The 22,222-nt window shown below is 45.2% G+C and overlaps 1 protein-coding gene across 2 annotated transcripts in view; it reads right to left on the bottom strand.

Moving 5' to 3' along the window:
• MYO5B (myosin VB) overlaps nucleotides 1–22,222 on the bottom strand; it is a 289,752-nt gene that overhangs the window by 157,343 nt on the left and 110,187 nt on the right. For both annotated transcript variants that reach the window (XM_072952259.1, XM_072952258.1), the window contains exon 2: nucleotides 8,081–8,191. In XM_072952259.1, coding sequence (XP_072808360.1) covers nucleotides 8,081–8,191 — 111 coding nt within the window. The remainder of the gene's footprint in view (nucleotides 1–8,080; nucleotides 8,192–22,222) is intronic.

The following is a 22,222-nucleotide window of genomic DNA, read 5'->3' as shown; positions in this document are numbered from 1 at the left end:
CTCTGAGACCAGGGCTGGGAGTCAGGAACAGGTCCCCATCTAGCAAATGGGACTAGACAACACTTGAAAATACAGAGGCAGACATGGTGAAGAGGACTGGTGTAAGCCTGCACTCGCCAATAGGGAAGCACAGTGGTTATTTAAATTGAATTCACTCAAGTTAAATACAATTAAAGCTTCTGTTTATCACACCAGCCACATTTCAGGGGCCCACCAGCCACGTAAGGTGAGTGACTGCCACACTGGAGACAATACAGACAGAGAACATTCCATTGTGGCAAAATGTTCTGCTGGAGAGCATTGGTTTGGATGGCTCTAAACTCGGGGGATCTCTGATTCTACAATGCTTAGTAGGTGCTCCAAAAATATTAGTTGAATAGAATGTCTGATCTTTCCATGACCTCTCCCACACTTCAATTCATGTCCACAGTACACGGTACCACAGCAAGAGAACATAATCATAGAAACATCTTCAAATGACCAATCCCAACAAAAGATTTGGAGCTACTAATAAGCATATATGGTAGAGTAGGGGAAAGAAGTTTTCTTTATCTACACATAGAACCAGAAGATACAGAGAAAAGATAAGCTAGTAAAAAAAAAAGTGTTAGCAGCAGGCAAGGGGTCGGCGTTGACCCTGAGTCACCACATAGATCGTATGCTGACAGAAATGGAGCCCAGCGAGGAGTGAAGCCCAATATTCAAGCCCTGGCCATCAACTAAAGCAGTGGCTCTCAGCCCTCCCTGCACCTCGGAATGCCACGGGGGCCTTCAGAAAGGTACTGTGCTGTGTCCCACCCCCCACATCTCATTTAAGTAGTTGGACTGGGCTGGGGCTTTGCAATTTTTTTTTAAGCTCCTCAAGGGCTTCTGACATGCAGCCACTGAACTCAACTGCTGTGAGGCCGTGAATCCATCACTACTGCAGACAGCAGCTTCCCTAATGGTAGGATGAGAGGACTGGTCCCAACAAGCTGTAAGAGCCCTTCCAACTGTAACGGCCTACAGTATTTAACTTAGGTCAGTGGATGCAGGGGTGGTCTCTTCTGTATTCTCTTTGTGAGCTGTCCTGCAGAGAAAATAGGAGACCTCGAAGCTTGAATCCACTCACACTTACTGTAAGTGTGTGGCTCCAGATTCACTTAACAAATATTAAAAGGCCGTTTTATATTATGCTCTAAGCAAATACAAAAAAAAAATTCACTTAATGAATGTTCTGCTGTGTCTTACTCTGTAATAGTTCTGTGCTTAAGTCTTGTATCTCCATCTTCTCCCATTTCCAAAAAGATCATGCTTCTTAAAAGAGCCTTCTTACTCTTCCCCTCATGACACTCAGCACGGGCCCAAGAATAGGCAGGCAATTGTTTGAAAAATAAAATGCTCTGTAATTCATGTAAACTTCATAGTTAGGAAGGGTCAGTTAGGTTATAAAGAAATAACAAATTAACCCTGAAATCTCAGTGGCTTAATACCACAAAGGTTTCTCTCTCTCTCATGCTGGGTGCCAAAGCCTGGCTGGAATGGTAGCCCTGCTTCAGCAGGTCACTCAGACATGGCACGTGGCCTCCATCATCACCAGGCAGAGGGAGAGAAGAGCATGGAAACTCCCATGGGCTCTTCCACGTTTCTGCCTGGAAGTGGGAGACAGGAGTTCTACCTGGAGCTCTCTGACAGAAGTAATTACGGGGTCCCACCTAATTGGCAAGGAGGCTGAAGACCACAGAGGAACACCATGGTGAGTAGTCCTGCTTTAGGAAGTCAGCAAGAAACTCAGAGGTCGCTGCCCACCCAAGAGGCTTTCAAAAGAGTGTGGAGTTGAGTAATGAAGAGAGAAGGAGCAATGGGGTAAAGTTGAACACCTTATCATGTGTTTATAGACTTTAAAGATTCTTGGCCTTGAACTTTTCATATTCGAAATCCTATATTTGTGTATGTATCGCATTCATTATAAGTTAGACTAGCGGAGGGAGCGTATAGCTCAGTGGTAGAGTAAGTGCTTAGCATGCACAAGGCCCTGGGTTCAATCCCCACTGCCTCCATTTAAAAAATAAATTAAATAAATGAACCTCGTTGCCTCCCCTAGTGAAAAAAAAAAAACTTAAAAAAAAAAAGTTGGCCTAAAAGCTCCACTGAGGTACAGATGTACCATTTTCGCTGCTGTATAACTAGACCCTGACATACAATAATTGCTCAATAATAATTGCTTTTAATGAATGAATAATAAATGAATGAATGCAAGCATTTAAAGTAAGGAAAAAACCATATATGAAAACAGACAATTAAGTTTGAATTATAAACAACATTACAGCGACATAAACATATGAAGTCAGACTAGGAATAGACTTACCATATGACCCAGTAATCCCACTCCTGGGCATGTATCCAGAAGAAACCCCACTTCAAAAAGACACCTGCACCCCAATGTTCACAGCAGCACACAACAGCCAAGACATGGAAACAGCCTAAATGTCCATCGACAGATGACTGGATAAAGAAGATGTAGTATATTTATACAATGGAATACTACTCAGCCATAAAAACCGACAACATAACGCCATTTGCAGCAACATGGATGCTCCTGGAGAATGTCATTCTAAGTGAAGTAAGTCAGAAAGAGAAAGAAAAATATCATACGAGATCGTTCATATGTGGAATCTAAAAAAACAGAAAAGAAAAGAAAAAGACAAGTGAACATAAATACAAAACAGAAACAGACTCATGGACATAGAATACAAACTTGTGGTTGCCGGGAGGAGGGGGTTGGGAAGGGACAGACTGGGAGTTCAAAATTTGTAGATACTGACAGGCATATGTAGAGTAGATAAACCAAGATCATACTGCATAGCACAGAGAAATATATACAAGATCTTGTGGTAGCTCACGGTGAAAAAGAATGCAACAATGAATATATGTATGTTCATGTATAACTGAAAAATTGTGCTGTACACTGGAAATTGACACAGCATTGTAAACTGACTATAACTCAATAAAGTAAGATAAAAAATATGAAGTCGGATACAATCTTTTGACTTCAGTGTACTTTAGGGAACGCAGCTTACACAGTTAGAATCATGGAGCTATGAAAGCTTAGCTTTCAACATGGTGCCTTTCAGCAATGCACAGCTAAGGCTCACTTCCTCTATGAGCTTGAACCAGGGTTTCCCGACTTTAGCACTGTTTTCGTTTACGACTGATGCTTGTTTCTTTGGGGGGAGGTCCCTTTAGCACCATCCCTCCCTCTACCCACTAAATGCCAAAGGCAAACCTCCCTCCTCCGTCACGACAACAAAAATGTATCCAGACTTTGTCCCTTCGGGGCAAAATCACTGCTACACCAGTCCCTAAGCAGAAGCAGCCAGGCCAAAATATCCCAACCGATGGAAAAGATCATGAATACAGAAGGGGCAGAGGTTGTAACTAAGTAGACAGAGACCCTTCTGGAGATGTTAATGTATTTAATGCCACTGAACAGCGCACTTAAAAATGGTGAAGACAGTAAACTCTTACGTATTTTACAATAAAAAAATTAATTAAAAAAATAAACTCCACTGTAGACAAGATAACTAACGGTATTGGTAACAATATTACCAACAGATATTTACATGCCATGTATTATTTTACAACTTTAAGGACACATTTTTTGCCTACATACAATACAAATATTGTCTTTTTGATATTCTTGCCATCTAATCAGCAAAATGTAATATTGTCTCAATCATGGATTACTGAGCAATTGAGAACAAAGATAAAGGTTTTAAAAAGCATTAGATGACCCATAATCCAATATTAAAATAAGAAAGAATAAAAATGACCAATAAAACAAAAAGAAAAAAGAAACAGTCAAACTCATGCTCAGTAAGAGGCTTTCCTGGTACCAGAGGAGTGTTACTCAATACTCTTAGCTGTGTGGTTTTGCCAGATGTGGCACAGCTGGCACTTCATCTGCACAGGGCTCACACGAGCTCCGCAGGCACCCTCCAGGTGTGTGGCCTGAGGGCACCAACGTGTAAGGACGACAGCCCTAGCTCTCCTGTGAGACTGCCGCTTCTGGACCTGAAGAACCACGTTTGCTATTCTCCTCACTGTAATACGCTGATACGTTCGGTACCATCTTTAGACCTGGGCAAGAGGGGCCCTTTCCCTGGACCCTGCATCTCAAAGGGCTCCAGCATCACAAATGCAAAATACAAGCTTATTAAAGAACACATGGTACCTCTGTCACTTGGGATCAGCGTTCAGCACTGACACAATGCGATCTGTAACCCTCAGTATACAATCTTGTGATGAACGCCTTCAGGCCCCAGGGTAATGCTTCTGCACACTTCTTGCCCTGTGCCCCTGAAATAAGACACAATGTGTCCAGGCACCTTGAAGGTTCATAGGCTGTAACATTGCCAACATCAATGGCTGCTTTGGAGAGTGGGGAGGAACTGGGTAGCAAAGACATTTAGATAAAAGAAAAGACAAATTAGCTTGTTAATCCTTCCTTCCAGATAGCACAAATGCAACAGGAATTCTCATACGATGAAACACCATTTCCCAGTAGGGCAAACGTCCAGTTTCTCACTTCCCCGCATGTTCTAACTGTGGTTCCAGAGGCCCTCACAACTTAGTACAGTGTTTGCAACCACTGCAAACATGACACAGGAGGACACTCTGCAATACTGAAGGAGTCACATCACTTAAAATGTGTTCACATGTCGGTACAGCCATGACATGCCCAAAGCAAGACAGCAGATCTTTACATGAGCAACTAGATGGAGACTGAACAGTTATAAATCTCCCAGTTTTAATACACAAATCCTTTATTTTTCAAGAGTTAGAAATGTCAGATTTACCTAAATCATTCTTCTAAAATATCATTTTAATATTTAAACGGATGTAGGCTTCCACCCACACTCTTGCCCTGGCTGCGCAAATGTGAGCGGGCTTGGCTTGGATACGCAGAGGCGCAGGTAGAGCACACTGATCCCCATCATCCTCTCACTCACCAACACTGTCAGGGCCTTATACAAAGGGAGGATGCAGCATTAGGCGGCCACCAGACACTGGATACAAAATTTAAATGCAAACCCATCAGAACGGGGAGAGTGTTCTCTGCCAGCAGAGGGCAGGAGCTGAGCAGTTGGTAAGGGAGGCGAGGGCAGGAGAGGGGTCGGCCAGGCAGAGGGCCACACCACTTGCCACAAGAGGAATGAGGAAGCTGTATTGTCACCAAGGTTTGCATACACTGAGATGCTCGATCCGGTTTACACAGAGTACTGTGTTAAGGGTTGGCACATCTAGATATCCTGCACCCTTCACAACTGTGGAGAAAAAAGAGAACACATGATCCTTCACCCCCTCCCCAAAAGTTTCCCATCTTCTCCTTGGCTTAAATAGAAAACATCTTACACTGTGTGCTAAGTGAAACAAGCCAGACACAAAAGGACAAATAATTTATGATTCTACTTCTGTGAGGTACCTAGAATAATTCAACCCAAAGACAGAAAGGAGAATAGAGATTACCGGGGGCTGCAGGGGAAAAGGCAAGAGGGAGTTGGTATTTAATGGGTACAGAGTTTTGGTTTTGCAAGATGAAAAGAGTTCTGGAGATGGATGGTGGTGATGGTTGCCCAATAATGTGTAAATATTTTATGCCACTGAACTGTGCACTCAAAAATGATTAACCCAGTAAATTTTATGTTTTGTATATTTTACCAAAATAAAAATAAAGATGCAAGGAACAGGGAAAACATCTTAGAGGAATCCTGGGGAGCTTGACCATCTTGAACAGAGCACAGCACACATGGTACTTACTGCTAAGGTAGAAGCTGGGGTCAAGAACAGTATTATTTTAGGACAAAACTAGTTAATTTTCATCCTTTGCTGATGCAGTTAAACCCACACTACTGGACTTCACAGGGAGGGGTAGGGGGTGGGGGAAAGAGACCCTGGGTGGATTTTTCGGCCAGCCTAGATCAAGGATGGTTTCAGTACTGAGAAGGCTCTTCAAATATTCACAGTCCAGCCATCTAACTTCCATTCTCCTGCCTCTGGTCCACAGCTCAGCTGAGTTGGTCCAAATGACAGCTCGGAGCCAGCAGTGGATGAACCACAGCCCATGAGCCACCTGGCCAGAGTCTGATGCTCAGAGCCCATTATTTCTGGAGAGCTGCTAATCTGCAGCCCCGGGCATCTCTTCTGATTACGCGCTGATGGCCGTGTAGCAGGGCAGGGAGGGAGGAGAGGGTCCCGGGCAGCTGCCAGGATTAGTCACGCAGGGCAGAATTCACTTCAGCTGGGAAGGCGAGCATCTGCTCTGTTTTAGCAACACAGCAGACCATTCCTCACGAACTCCGTACAACTCCTTAAAAACATCCACCCACTTACAAGATCAACTGAAATGAAATCTGCTGGAGTGGAAGATATACCATTCAAGTGGGAGAACTAATTTTATACTGTTTGGGGTGTGGGGTGGGAAGTTATTCAACATGATTCCATCTGTTGGGAATTATGTTTCTCACCTCAAAACCAAGAGAAGGCTGGCAAAGTCCGCCTGCCATGACGGGGCAGGTGAGCGAGCACACGTGCGTGTCCACATCTTCTGACAAGCTAACCCACTCACTGCCCTAGTTTGACCAAGTGATGTGCTCGAAGGAAGACATTCAATCTCCCTGCTAATCAGTGAGTTAATCACCACCCACAGTAGGTACCATGAGAGCAGAGCCTAAGACAAGGGCCACTTCTCAAGCAGGCCATTACTACCTAGAAAAGCAAGACCAAAGTGCTTAGAAGAAGAAAAAGCAGTAAGACAGTAAATGACCAAAGGCTAAGTGACGTGGGACAGACTTTCAGCGCTACTGCAGCTCAGAGGGAGGCAGCAGTCACTCCAGCCCCAGCCTTCCCTCTACGGCACACCTGTTCTGCAGCCCTCAAACCCGACCCCTCCCAAAGCCAATTCCTGATTTCTTTTGGCCATTTGGTTCAAAGCCTTTTTCTTTCCCAGGCTCCCCTACTGTACATCCTGCACGCGCGGCCACTGCCTGCACCCTCAGCCTCAGAGCCCGCCTGTCCCCGTCTCCAGGGGCTTCCAGGTGCAGTGGCTTCCTTTCCCTCCACACACCCAAAGAGACACACTGAGGCCTCAGGGCCTGATGCACTTAACTCCTGCCTGGGACGCTCCCCTCTGCCCACTGCAGCCTGAGTCTTCGATGGCTCCCTCCTTTCCCCTGGCACCCTCAACCGGCAGGTTCCCTCAGACCTTCCTCCTGCACCTCGTCCACATGCTTCTGAACCCACTGCAGCTCATCTGGGCTCCCTCCAGCACTGAGCTGTTCACCCATAAACCCCCATGACCAGCAGAGGGCAAGCCTTTCAATATTTGTAAAATGCACATATCACAGGGAGGGATGGTCCTAAAAGGCTCATGAAAAGAAAAACTGAAACAGGAGGAATAGGACTTCATGGTGACTACCTGGTCTCCCTTGCCAGCAAAACCACCTCAGAGTCAACTAATGAAAAGGACTCTCACTGCAGCAACAGACACATACTGAGTGCTTATGTGCCGGGCAGGACTCTGAGTCCATGTCACATAGCAACTCATTTTATTCAGACACCCCCTAGACAAACTGTCACCCTCATGTCATAGACAAAGCAACCGGCACAGAAAAACTGCTCACCTGCTCAAGGGCATAAAGCTAGTAAGGGTCAAGCCAGGATCCCAACCCAGGCAGGCTGGGTCCAGAGCTGGTGCTCCAACCACTCTACCAGGCGCTGCCTCCCATAGTCAGCAGCTCCCCCTCATCCCCCACTGATGCCCCAGCCCCACGGAGGGAACCCTCTTGTGCCCTCCACTTCCCTGCGAGGAGTCCTGCCTCAGTCACGGGTGATCTCTCAGCTGCTAACACCAACCGGCACTGTCTGTAACGTGCCATCCATACCGCAGCCTCACGGTTTAGCGCGTTCACCTACAGTATCATCAAGAGTAACAAAAAGTATGGCAGGGGCTCAGGGCCAAGGCGTAGGAAACACTCCGGCCACAATGTAGCGTCCGGCCCTGTTCAGCGGGGCCTGCGCCCCCACCCCCGGGCTCACTCACAGTTTCATCTTCCAGTCTCAGCTGGAGGCTCTTCTCGCCCTCCTTGTAGTCCTTGGTCAATTCAGCTGAGCGCCACACTTCATCGGGGTCAGGGATCCAGACCCTCGTGTACTGAAACATAAAGAGAGAAGACACTTAGATGCCAAGAGAAGCTTCCAGGTTTCTAAACACATGTTGCTGTCTATGAGGGGCCCCTGGGAGACCTTTCAGAGTCATCTCCACACATTTGCCTGCCTTCTCATTTCAAGATACAAGAGGATCCAATTCCATGACAAGCAACTCACAAGATTGGTAACAGGGGACACCTTCTTGGTCCTACGAGAATATCCCAGATCAACGAAATTAGAATTTTACTAGGGGGACTGTCAAGCCTAGATTCTGTTACATACAGAGTTTTACACCATCATCTCAAAGAACGGTACCAAACAGTGATGTCAGAGGGAGTGTCTAATGTGCTGCAAACAAGGGATAAAACAACACATGCAAAAGCCAATGAGACAGTGCAGTAAGTCTTCAGAGCTCGGGGGTCTCTGCTTGATGTTCTGCATTCAGGGACAAAGCCGTTTTCCTGCGGAAATGAAGAAACGGGTCAGCAAATTGAAACTCTGTTTACATATTCCTGAGTTGTCAGCAACCTCAGTTTAGTTCTGCATTCTTCAAACCAGAAACATAATAAAAAATCTCACTCATCCTCCCCCAGCCACCATCCGGGTCCGGGACCTGCAAGGTCATTAAACTGGCCAAATCCTGGCCGGAAGAGCGCAGCCCCCGGTGAGCAGCGAGGCACCAGCGATGTAGCTCGGGGGCTCTCGGCCCTGACCGCACACTAGCATCACCTGGGAGCTCTGAAAAGACCAGGTCTGGGTGCAGCTCAGACCCACTCACAGAATGTGGGGTGACGTGAAAGCTCCCAAGGTGGGTGTAACGGGCAGCCAGGGAGAGCCACAGGTCTGACGTGGCAAACGGCAGCACCCGCACTGCGGGCCGTCACTCTCGGCACCACACTCCTTCCGTCTGCGCGACCCGTGTCTCAGAGCTTGGTGATTTCCACAGGGCCCACTTGCTTGAGAAGCTGTCTGTGTGCATGGGCGCACACCCCTCCCAAATTATATATATATATAATAAATAAATAAGTTTCATGGCCACACAATATTTTTAGCAAATCTGAAACTAAGAGCTCTTAAGAACAAAGGCCAGCCAGAATGTGTGCCTGTATCAGCATAACCAACCCTCCTCACAGAGGACGGCAAAGCAAAGGCCCTGGGGCCACTCAGTTGCCTGGGCACAAAGCAGGCAGCCAGCCTGATTGTGGTCCTGCTTTTTTTTTTTAAACAGCATTTTCCTCCAGGTAATCACTGGCCTTTTTTTTTTTTAAAGCAAGCCCAAGCCCCTGCTACACTTGTCTCTAATTCAGGATTGAGGAATGGAAGTCACGAGACAGGAGACTCAGAACACCCATCAACAGGAAAGCAAACCAGCTTGCATCCTTGATGCCCCAGCTCTGGATACAAAGCCCGGGTCGCTTGTTTGGGGCATGGCAGTGAGACAAATTCACAGTCTGCTCTCTGCCTCTGGCCTGCCTCACAGCAGGACATACTGTATCGTCACAGGAAGGTACTCTGGAGCTTTACAGTAGCTGAGAGCTTTAGAGGAAGACACTAAGAATGTTCGGAGGCTCCCCCAGAGAAAACTGGGCATTTCAACGTTCTTCTCCCTTCAGGTGTTCTAACTTACCTCCTCCACTGCCATTTAAGCCCACCATGTGTCAAGCTGCGATGACTTTTAATTCCTGTCCCCAAGTTTCAGGTGAGGGACTCTCCTGGGCCTCGCTACACTTCCCAGCCCTGAGTGATGCTCCTGGCCTTCCCCTCCCATCAGAGGGAATACAGCACACCCAAGAAGTCGTACTCAAAGCCACGTCTCCACTCAGTGTCAGAATGGCTCAAGATAACAGACTGACAAACAGCAGAGGAGGGGGAAGATGCCAACAGGAAGTGAGTGGAGGTGGTGACATGTGGACATCATCAAGCTGGGTAACATACTGGAAGCCAAGGAGTTCAGTCCCAGCTCACATGGGGACTGCTCCGGCCTTCACCCTGCTGGCCGTGCGCCTCCCCCGCAGAGTTCACTGCACCTAGGACTCAGAGTCTAACTGCGCGGCTCTGCCTCTGTTTAGTTCTTACTCTGGGAGGATCCATTTATCTTTCTACCTATATAAATCTCTTCCCTCTAAATAGAATGAGAACACCTGGTAGGCAGAACACTATCCCCTGTATTTCCCTATACCCACGGAACCCACCAGAGCGTCAGGGGCATTAGGGGACCCTCATGATACTTTAGCTCCTCCAAGTGAGGCCGCTAGCCTCACCACCCCCGGAAGCGCATGAGATGTGCAGAAGCGCGCCCTGCGCATCAGAGCAGGCGCACCGAAGCCTTGCTGCTCTGCTCCTGCGGTACGATCCCACCCTGCCCTGCCGTCGCACGCAGGTCAGCTGCAGCCCTGGGCCAAATCTAGTGTGCCACCTGCTTTTGTACAGTCCATGAGATACGAATGGGCTTTAATGGCTGGGGGGGGAAAGCAAAAGGATGATACTCACGTGACAATACACGACAACTCTATGTAAGTCAGGTTTTGGTGTCCATGAAGTTTTACTGGGACACAACGACACATTCTTCTTACAGACTGGCATAGCTGCTTCCACACATCAATCACAGCTGTGCAGTGTGATGCTGACTCCATGGCCCAAAACCTACAATATTTACTCTCTGGCTCTTTATGGAAAAGGTTTGCTGCCCTCTCCCTTTGTACATGCTGCTTCCTTGGCCCAGAATGTCCTCTCCTCACTGTCCACATGGGCAGAGCCCAGGTCCCAGCACCATCTCCTCCCTGACCCCCTCCTCCCTGTGTCCTGGGGAGTCAGCACTTCTCAACGCTGGGCGGCTGCAATCAGTTCTTCTATGGTCAACTTTGTTCATGGTTTTTAGTCATTTCTTTCATGTCAGTTTCCTCTCACTACTTCAACATCTTTCAGATACACTATCGGGCATCTTTGTATCCCTAGCATGTAGCCGATGCTCAGTAAGTGCTCACTGAGACAGGAGTCAGTGAAGAGAGAATGTGTATTTATGTATTATCGTTTATTCGTAAAACACTGTGATAAGCACAGGTAACCAAGTACAAACATGGGGAACCATACCCTCCCTTTAAGGAACTCAAAATCTGGGTGGATAGATAATTCACATAAAAAATATACTCCAAGGGGTGATGTGACCAGTTTCTAAGAAGAGTAACAGCTACTCAGTACGGGCAGGCAAGAGAGGAGGGGCAACCACAGTCAGAGAGGCAGCAGGTGACTCTCCTCTAACTTTGTAAAGGATAGTATGTATTACAGATCTGATCCAGCAAGCTTTAGCTTCAAGTCCAGTGAACATCTGAGCTCCCACTCCATTCTAGATGCTGTCATGTTCCCTCCGTCCCCACAATAAAGACACATGCACTGAGATTACAGGTGTCCACTGCTGAACAAGAATGAAGTAAACCCTGCATTGTATGGTGCCGGCGGGGTGACATCTGTAGGCAGGCCTCCCCTTAGCTTCCAGCCTCCCCACATTTATGCTACTTCATGAGTTCTCAGCTTAAGGTGCGTGTGAATTTCTGAGCTGGGCTGTTTCCCCAATGTCACATGTGACACCGCCCTTGATAAGCTATTCATAAGACTTCCAAGGGCAATGTTAGCCATAATCAAATGTTGCTTTATGTGCTGACTTAGCAACCACCCCCCACCCTTCCCTCCACAGACCTACCCATCCAAGGAAGCTGTTGCCACTGCAACCCAGGACAAGGTGGGATGTGATCAACGCAAAACAGCCAAGAGAACAGACACATTAAGAGGAAGGAGAGACAAGTGACAGAGGAGCCAGCAAAGACTTGAGGAAGACACATGTGATCTGAGCTGTAGAGACGGAAAGAATCTGGAAGGGAAGGGCTTCCTTTGCAGTGATGAAAATGTTTGGTAACTAGGCAGATGTGGGGGGTTGAACACCACTGTGAATGTACTAAATGCCAGTGAATTGTTCACTTTCAATGGTTTTCTGTTATGTGACTTTCAACTCAATTTAAAAGGCGAAAGCTGTTTCAGTTGTAGGTGATGCAGATAGCATCCTGGGCACTCTCTCCTGGCATGGGTTCTCACTTCTAATCTCCAGGAAGGCAGTAAGATAAAATAAGTTATTTAATAGAAAGCCATCATTCCCATGAGCCAGACAAAAACTCTCTAGAACCAAGGTTCTATGCTGCCTCTTCATTTTTCTCTCACCTTCAAGGAAATTCTTCAAACGAACCTGGAGGCAGCAGATTATAGGAAAGACAAGGAAAGATCCAATTATCATACTGCTCAGTTCGCTACCACATATTTAACAATGCTTAGTCCCATCATTTCAAAGTGAGTAAAATAATGTCTGATCTAATTATCAAAGAAAAACAGATTTTTCTTTTGGAAAGAGCCCTGTGTATTACTGGAGAAGGCAGATGTCTCCGTGAAACAAGACGCATTAGTACCGAGAACTATTCTCCAGCTGGAGTTCGAGTCTCCCATCTCTGCGGCCGCACAGAGGCGGCTCCGACACACAGCTGGAGGGAGTGGCTCCCTCTGGCGTTAGTGCTCAACCCTGGCTGCACAGCAGAATTACCTGGGGAGATCTGAAAGCTTTCCCAAGCCAGGCAACCCCTCCAATTACATCGATCTCTAGGCATGGGTACTAGGCAGTGTTTTTGGTTTTTTTTTTAAAGCTCCCTAGATGTATCCAATGTGTTTGAAAACCATCAGTTCTTGTGATTTGATTTGGTAACTGATTTGCAGGGCACCACACACCCTCATGTGCCCAGATGCCTCTCCCCACCAGCCTGTGGCTGAACATTCCAGCCCAAGGATTCTTTACCCTGAGCTAAAGCACTATCTCCAGAAAGCCCCTGCTAAAACGCAAATGCAGTATCAAGAAGAGTCGATTCTTCACCCCTTTATACTCATTATCACGCAGTGCCCTAGCGTGGTTGTGTGGGCTCGAGGGCTAGGCGGCCTTGGTAAGAATTCCAACCACTGCTAATCAGCTTGGGTAAACTGATGGATGGCGCTGAGCCTCGGTTTCCTCGGCTGCACAACGCAGGTGAAAGTCAGACCTACCTCGGGAAGCGTTCTAAGAATTAAATGAGGTCCCACAGTACCAGTCCTGTAAGCATTAGGCGGTAGTGATGGTGTGGATACTGTATACGGCACAGTTTAGAAGGCAGGACTCTGATAGGATCTTGCAGGGGATTCGGGAAGGGACACAAGCCTGAGGTGCTCCATGCTGCCGGGATCCTGGGGATGCTCTGAGCGACATCATACGTACAGAGCCACGCCTTGCCTTACAGTCCCCACCTGAGCCTAGCCTCCTTCAACTCCAAAACCTGAGAGAAGCGACTCCACTGCTGGTTGCCATTTAAGAATTATCTGCAGATCTTTTACAAACAGGCATCAATGCCCATGTCCCATGCTTGAATAATTAAATCTGACGAGGGCCCAAGCACTGTACTTTCTTCTGAGCTTCCCAAGTAATGAATGTGCCATCAGAGTTAAAACCACTGTTTCAGAGCCTCAGAACCAAAGCAGACTTCAGGGAAAAGAGAACACAACCGTGGAAGCGTTCACTCGTGCAATTATTAGTGACGCCACCTCCACAATCGTACACTAACGTTAAGTAACTTTACGTACTTTAATCATTTTGTCTTAGTTTTAAAACAGAAGACGAACGGGATTATTGCTAACATTTCATACAGAAGAAACTTGAGGGTAAAACATATTGAACAGTTTGCCCAAGTTCACAGTGAAGAGCTGAGTTCGGAGCAGAACCAGGGATAAGATCTCAGATTCTAAGACCCCCACCGTCTCCCCGGCACGGAGGATACTGGCTTTCCTACAGCAGACCAGGTCCCACTGAGTGTGTACTTTATACAGGTAAAGTGTCCTATAATTACCCGTGAAAAAGTGCACCCATTCACAATGACATGCCAAGTTAAGCCACTAGGTAGTTTCAGAGTTAAGACTCTGGTAGACTGAAGGCTTGGTCACAAGGTAGTCTTGACGTGAAGCAGGACAGTCTGGCACAGTCCCCGGGAATGGTCCCCCAAACCTGGGAGCCCAAAGTCAAGAACATCCTCGTCAGTGTGTTACTGAGCATCTTCCCTTCCCACCGACTGGGCTCCCACTGCGGGAGACAGGTGAGCAAGGGGGTTAAGAGGCAGATACCAGGTACTAGCCTCAACCCCCATCACACACTCTGTTTCTTCATCTGTGAAGCGGAGAAGTATCCTCTGTACTATGGTTGCTCTTAGGGTTACATGAACTAGTATATTTAAACAGTTAGCATAGCACCTGGCACAGCAGTTACTGCTACTGCTGGAACTTGAGCCCTGGGAAGGAGGGGACCCGGAGAACTCTCCAGGAAAGCACACACACAACCAAATCCCAACAGAACCACGTGAACACTAAGTGTCACGGGAACGTAGACACTCATCCTTCCCAGTTTATTTCCTGAGTTAGTTAATTCCTTCTCCCCCAGCAGCAAGGCCAGCCCCCTGGTTTCCCTGTTTACTCATTCCCATTAAAGACTTCCTGGACCACTAATGACTCTTCCCCAAATGCTCTTCACTGGGAAGCTCCCTATAACTTACAGCCAGAGGGAATTATATGTAAATATTGTCTGTCCAGAGCCAACAAGTAACCGAAAATCCATGTATAATTTCTGAGCTACGTTTCCTGAAGTCCCACCCAGAATCCTTCCAAACCTGCTCCATGTTATTTTCTAAACAAGACAATCAAGCCGGTCCAAATGCCAAGAACGTCAAAATAACGCATAGAGATTGGGATGCCAAAAAGCCACTCAGCATAAACAAAGCCACTCAGGATAAAGATATAAAGAGGCAAAGAAGTGAGCTTCATTCTGTAACATACCAAGTGCACAGTTAAATAGAAAAGTTATAATAAAACCCAATATTTCCTATCATTTAAATGAAACAAAAGTCAAACATACCAAAAGGAAGGTCCATCACCCTGTTTCCTACACCGGCCATCACATCCTGTTTTGGATACTAGCTATCTGTTGTGCTTACAGCACTATGTTATCTCAACCCACTCTTCTGAGAAGAGATTCAACTCTTTCCAATATCTGATTAAGTCATGTATCACAATTACATCTTAATCCACATTCTGTATCTGCTTTTGAGGCTAACACAGAACTGAGTCTCCATGTGGCTGGTGAAGGCAAAATTTACCTGTTTACTGGCCTGCAGATGTTAACAGAATAAGCAGTATGTCCTCAAATGACAAACAGACAAGACGGGAGGTGTCTGGTGTCTGAAGAGCATCGCCGAGTCACTGCATCCAGCCAGTTTATGCCAGCGGTGTTTGTGTTTGATGGAGCTGTGGTGATACCAGAGGATCAGAAATAGCTACAAAGCAATGGGTTGATTTTGAAGTTCTGGAAAGATCACTCAAAGTTCCCTATTTAAAAAGAATATGTCAATGGAAAGTCAGTTTTGTAAGCCTGCAGTGTTAAATCCATTTAACATGCTTGCCGAAGGAGCTAGAAAAGATTTACTCAAACCTAGTACATTTCACACAGCTAAATATATGTCTGGATCCTACCAAGAAGTTAAAGGTTTGTTGGAATCCCACTTCCAGGAACACGACCACAGCACCTAGACTGTGGACTCCCCTGTGCAGGGCAATTTAGTTTGTGAATTAAACAACCTGTAATCTTATTACAAATCTTTAAGCTCTTTAAGACAGTTTTCCAGAACATATCTTCTTCAGATCCACCTAAGCTCTTTGAAATACTCCAAATTTTAAAATCCATGTATGAGGCCATCACTGGGCAGCTGTTTTCCTCTTCTGTCCTGTAGGGAAGGTTCATCCTCCTGATCTCCACAATTGAAGACTACTGTATTGTTTTCCCCAGAGAAACAGTCAATAGTTTATAATCACCACCACGCTTATTAGAAAGCCACAGCCCTAGAAATATTCACCAAGTTAGAGTTAAGTTTGTTCGCTTTCATTTTTTAACTTAAAACCTGTTGCATTAACAGACCTCTAAACAACCCAATTCAGCAATGACCGAAGGCATTTCATGCTAAGCTAGATCCTGCACAGATCTTCACTGATCAAAAAGAAGTAATCAAGAGAATGCACTGGGACACCACTCTTCTGAAGAAAACTTTGGGTCTTGTTTTGTCTTTAAGAGACCTATTTTAGAACAAAAATCCCTCATACACTTGCATTTGGGACTCATGCCGGCTCTCAATCTCCATTTCACAGGATGAAGCATTTTGCACATTTCCCACCGCCAGTATGCAAACACTTCATCTTTGAGGCTCTCCAATAAATACTCTTCCAATGGGGATGTGTCCCCCCACAAGCTACAAGGTCCCCCGACCCAACACACCCGCTAGTTCATTCATTCCTCCATCAGTATTTACTGAACGCCTACCACATGACAGGCACTGTGCAAGGTTCTGGGACACAGAAAAAAAAGACATGTCCCTATTCTCAAGGATGCCAGACCACATTATGCAATGAGTCTACTGCAAAGGTCATAACTGACTGGACAGCCCAGACACTCACAGCATGTAGCCGGGGGACCTAGCCTAGGCTGAGTCATCAGGAAAGGTTTCGGCGAAAGAGCAAGATCCAAGCTGAATCCTAGATGGACAAGGAGTTGTCTGGCATGTTGAGGAGGGAGGACTGTTCTAGGCTGAGAGGTGACCTGTGTGACGAGCCTGGAGCAGGAAGTGCTCACTGAAGGACTGAAAGGAGGCCAGTCTGGGTGGGACACAGTACAGGAGGAGAGGGTTCAAAATGACACCGGGGAGACATGTGGGAGGGTCTCGAGAGCCATCCTATGGATTTTTTATATTATCCATGGCCAGTGCATGAATTTTAAACATGAAGAGGTAGTCCCATTTGTTTATTTTTGCTTTTATTTCCTTGCCTGAGGAGACATATCAAAAAAAAAAAATACTGCTAAGACTAATGTCAAAGAGTGTACTGCCAGTGCTTTCTCCTAAAAGTTTTATGGTTTCAGGTCTTCAGTTTAAGTCTTTAATCCATTTTGAATTTATTTTTGTGCATGGTACGACTTCAAATGAAAAAGCTTTTACACAGTGAAGAAAACCACCAACAAAATGAAAAGACCACCTGCTAGACAGGAGAAAATATTTGCACACGACACGTCCAACAAGGGGCTAATATCCAAAATATACAAAGAACTCATATGACATCAAAAACACCTAGTTAAAAGATGAGCAAAAGATCTGAATACACATTTTCCCAAGAAAGACATGCCAAGAGGCACGTGAAAAGGTCTCAACATCACTAACCAGGGAAATGTGAGACCAAACACCTCACACTCTAGCTCATAATAACCAGCAAAGAAAGAGAATATGAAAAAGACTGTATTTATATGTATAACTGAATCACTATACTGTATACCAGAAATTAACACAACACTGTAAATCAACTTTACTTCAATAATAAATAAAAGTCAGAAGAAAGGAAAGAAAGAAAGAAAAGAAAGAAAAGAAAGAAAAGAAAGAAGAAGGAAGGAAGGAAGGAAGGGAGGAAGGAAGGAAGGAAGAAAAACAACAAATGTCCTGGATGTGGAGAAAAGGAAATCCACATGCACCATAGGTGGGAATGTAAATTGGTGCAGTCACTATGGAAAACAGTATGAAGATTTCTCAAAAAATTAACATTAGAACTACCTTAATTACCTTATGATCCAGCAATTCTACTCCTGCATGTTTGTCCAAAGAAAATGAAAACACTAATTCAAAAAGGTATACGCACCCCTATGTTCATTGCAGTGTTATTTACAATAGCCAAGATATTGAAACAAACTAAGTGTCCATCAACAGATGACTGGATAAAGAAGATGAAATACACATACACAAACACACAATGGAGTATTACTCAGCCATAAAAAAGAATGAAATCTTGCCACTTGTAACAAGATGGATGGACCTAGAGGGTATTATGTTAAGTGAAATAAATCAGACAGAGAAAGACCAATACTGTATGATTTCACTTAATGTGGAATCTAAAAAAATCCAAAGCAAATGAACAAACAAAAAACCCCAGCCTTATAGATACAAATTAAAAACAGGTGGTTGCCAGAGGGGATGGGGCAGGGGGAGGGAAAAAACAGGTAAGGGAGGTTAAGAGATACAAACTGGCAGTTGCAAGATAAATGAGTCACAGGTATGAAATATACAGTGTGGGAAACACGGTCAATAGCTATGTAATATCTTGGCATGGTAACAGAATATAACAAGAGTTATCATGGTGATCACTTTGAAATGTTTACAAATATCAAATCACTATGTTATGTAACAGGAACTAACATAGTGCTGTGGGTCAATTACACTTCAAAAACAAACTGGCAGACACCTCTGACAGCACTGACCCAGATCTCCTTCATCTCGTCTGCATTGTTGTGATCGTCTACATGTTCTCCCTGCTTCCAATCTTGATCCCCTTAGCCGGAGTCTACCCAGCAGCCAGAGAGAACATTTTAAAAAGTAATAAAAATTGTATTTTGCTCTGCCTCATTTTGCCAGGGGGAAAGCTAGTCCAGAGTGGACCTTGTGGGCCACAAGATCTGATTCCTATCATGTCAGACTTTATCCGTCTGCCATCTTCTGTGGTCTCAGTGCTCTAGCCACCTGGCCTGTTTTCCGCTCTTCATACACCAGACACACCTACCCCAGAGCCTTTGCACTGCCATTCCTTTTGCCTGGATCATGACTCACTTGCAACTCCTTTAAGACTTGGTCAAGTATCATTTTCCCAACAAAATTATGACTGCCCCATTTAAAACTGCAATCTGCTACACCCTCCCCCTATCCTGAGCTCTCTTTCTCATCTTGATTTCTTTTCAAAATGTTCTCCTATTACACATTACCTTTTTTAAAATTTTTTTTTATTTTGGGGGGAGGAGGTAATAGGTTTTATTTATCTTTGATGGGGGTACTGGGGATTGAACCCAGGACGTTATTTATGTTAGGCATGCACTCTACCACTGAGCTATGCCCTCCCCACCTACACATTACTATATATAAAACAGATAAATAACAAAGGCACAGGGAACTATATTCAATTTCCTGTAATGATCTGTAATGGAAAAGAATCTTAAAGAATACATATATATGTATGTGTACATATATGTTTGTATATGTGTAACTGAATCACTTTGCTGTACACTTGAAACTAACATTGTAAATTGACTACATTTCAAAAAAAGAATTACAAGGAAAAATTTCTTTTAAAAAACCTGGTAGAAAGAGACCAGATTTGTGTTTAGCAGAAGAGAGGGGTTGTGGGGAGCGGGAATTGGATGAAGGCAGTCAAAAGTTTCAGTGATAAGACAGTAAGCACGAGAGATGTAATGTACAACATAACACTGCTGTACATTATATATGAAAGCTGTTGGGAGTGAAGGCTGAGTTCTCAGCACAAGAAAAAATTTTTAATTTTAATTCTTTCTATGTCTTTAATTTTGTATCCCTGAGATGACTGATTCTCACTAAACTTACTGTGATAATCACTTCAGATTGTGTACAAATCAAATCATTATGCTATACACTTTAACCTCAAACAGCACTGTAAGTCATCTATATCTCAAAGAAATTATAAGGAAAAGATCAGGACAATTAGATTGATACATAAGGAAAAAGAATTCTCCACATGAGAGCGTAGTTCAGTCATCCCTTGCGCACGCTCCCAGGCCTTCTCCTGGGTCCTCACATGAGCACTCACTATGAACACAAAATCAACAACACGGTTTATCCTGTCCCTAACCCCAAACTGTCCTCCGAATTCTGCCCCTGGCTCTTCCTATGACTTCACACACTCAGCAGTCATCACTCCACACTGCTAAACTGCCATTTCCCCCATCCTCTCTTTCAGTGATACACTTACTCAGCTTTTTAATCTTTATTATTTTATTTCACTCTCCTCCATCAGTATTTACTGAACACCTACCACATGACAGGCACTGTGCAAGGTTCTCCCAACCCTCTTCACTCCCAACCCTTTTCACTCTATTTTGCCACATGGAGCTTATTTGGCATTTCAGAGTTGAGTGGAAAAATTTGATGGTGAGAATGAAGAGGGAATGTTCAATCTGGTACATCAGCAAACAGGCACAGTGATAGTGTCTACATCCCTGAGACCTCAGGGGAAAGGGAGAAATTGTTCCAGAATCTACACATGACACTAAGTGGCAGCCAAGAAACTGATTGTGACTTGAGAGCCGGCAAGTTAAGTGGGTATCTGCCGTTTGAGTCACCATTAACCAGAGCCCTTAAAATGATGCCTCTGAGTTCCATCCCGGCTCTGAGAGGAAGCACTGAGCAGCCATCATCAATAATGCATCCTGTCTATTTGGAACAGAATCACTCTTTGCAGAGTCCTACTCACTGTTAATACCAAACAAACTTGCTGTCGGATAGCCATGGAGTCTCTGGATGATCAGGGCTAACACATCTCCTCTGTGCCGAAGGACTGCATTTTAGAGGCCAGTTCGGATCTAGTTTTATCCCGAAATGTCACTTCTGGTCCAGCTGAAAAGTGAGTCTGCAGCTTGAAAGAACTGCTGACCTGACCCTCTATGTTACCAATCAGAGAAGACGTAATAGAGTTTTAGAAAAGGACTGAAGGACAGAGGCAGTTGGTTTATTCTTAAGGATTATGGGTGGGAAAGAATTCATCTCAAGTCTAAAATGAGAGAATGTGGGTCATCATCTCAATCTACAACTCCTCCCTGCCCCAAGTAGGTATCATCATGAAGAAACATCTGAGGAAGGGTTATGAAATGAGTGAGAGGCTCAATGGTACTTCCTGTTGAACCTGAACATGGATAATCCACTGCTGGAGCTCATTTTGGATGTAGAAATGGAAGCCTTTGCTTACCGCTCCAATTCACCTGAGCAGCATTAATACACCACCAGGTGAGTGACGCCGCTTCAAAAGGCTGCTGTTCAGGGTCTGAGTTATCACTCCAGTATTAACAACACAGTAACCCACAAGGGAAGGGGACAAAGAAGCACTCTCGTCTTGCTGGTGCTTTGTTCCTTACCAAGTGTACCATAAGCGTGTTCTAGAAAAGTTACATAGACAAAATTTTTAAACTGGAAATATTTTAATCTAGAGTTGCTTAGAAACTCTGGGGCAGCATGAGTAACTCCCATTCTTCCACAAAATTCTCACTTGCATACAAACATCTTACATACTAGAAAACCAAAAAGCTTTTGGCAAAAGCATTAGAGGAATAATGATTGGTATAGAAGTAGGTGTGCATCCTTATTTTAACAGGTATACATCCCAGGTCTTAGAATAGGTACACACGCAGGGTGTTCAGTCATCCAGGTTCTGAACAAAGCTTAGAGTCACAGTCTTCTTTCCAGTACCACATAGGCGTTAAAATAGGGATGCATCCCATGTCTACAGCTCTAGCCTTTCCCAGTGGCCCCGACCACATCCCCGGCTGCGGGGCCTTCCTGGAGACCAGCACAGCATAAATGAGGGCCTGGGGAAATAGCACAACCAGAATAACCAAAACTCCTACAAAGGTAAGTGATGCAAGCAGTCCCCACCTTAAATGAACTGAAAATGTACAAAAGGAAAGAAAAGGAATCACATGGGTTCTGGACACAGGCTGAATCACATTCATTCTTCCCAAGATGACTGAAAACACGAAGCTGGGAATGCCCAGCAAAAGGCACTTGTGTCTGGTGGGACGGTGGGTGTGTTAGTCTGGTAGGCAGGGTACCAAGGGGCATGGATCTCCCTCAGCAGCCAAACAGCAGAACTGCCTTGGACAAATCATTCAAATTCTGCAGGCCCTGGTTTTCCCAGTAAGTAGGCTGAACCAAAAAGCACCAAATATTATGCCTGCATTTACCCTTCCATCACCTTCCTGGTTCCTAGTAAGAGGGCTGCCTATGGTAAAAAAAATCTTTTAATATCAACCTGCAATACGTCTGGGGAAAGATCATGGTTTGTGGCTCAACAGAAGGGCCTCTCTCCGGTCACAGAGACTACAGGAGCC

This window comes from Vicugna pacos, chromosome 30, assembly GCF_048564905.1.
Source record: "Vicugna pacos chromosome 30, VicPac4, whole genome shotgun sequence".
Lineage (NCBI taxonomy): Eukaryota > Metazoa > Chordata > Mammalia > Artiodactyla > Camelidae > Vicugna > Vicugna pacos.
Note: the sequence above shows the minus strand (reverse complement) of the source record. Positions and strands in the feature narration are given on the sequence as shown.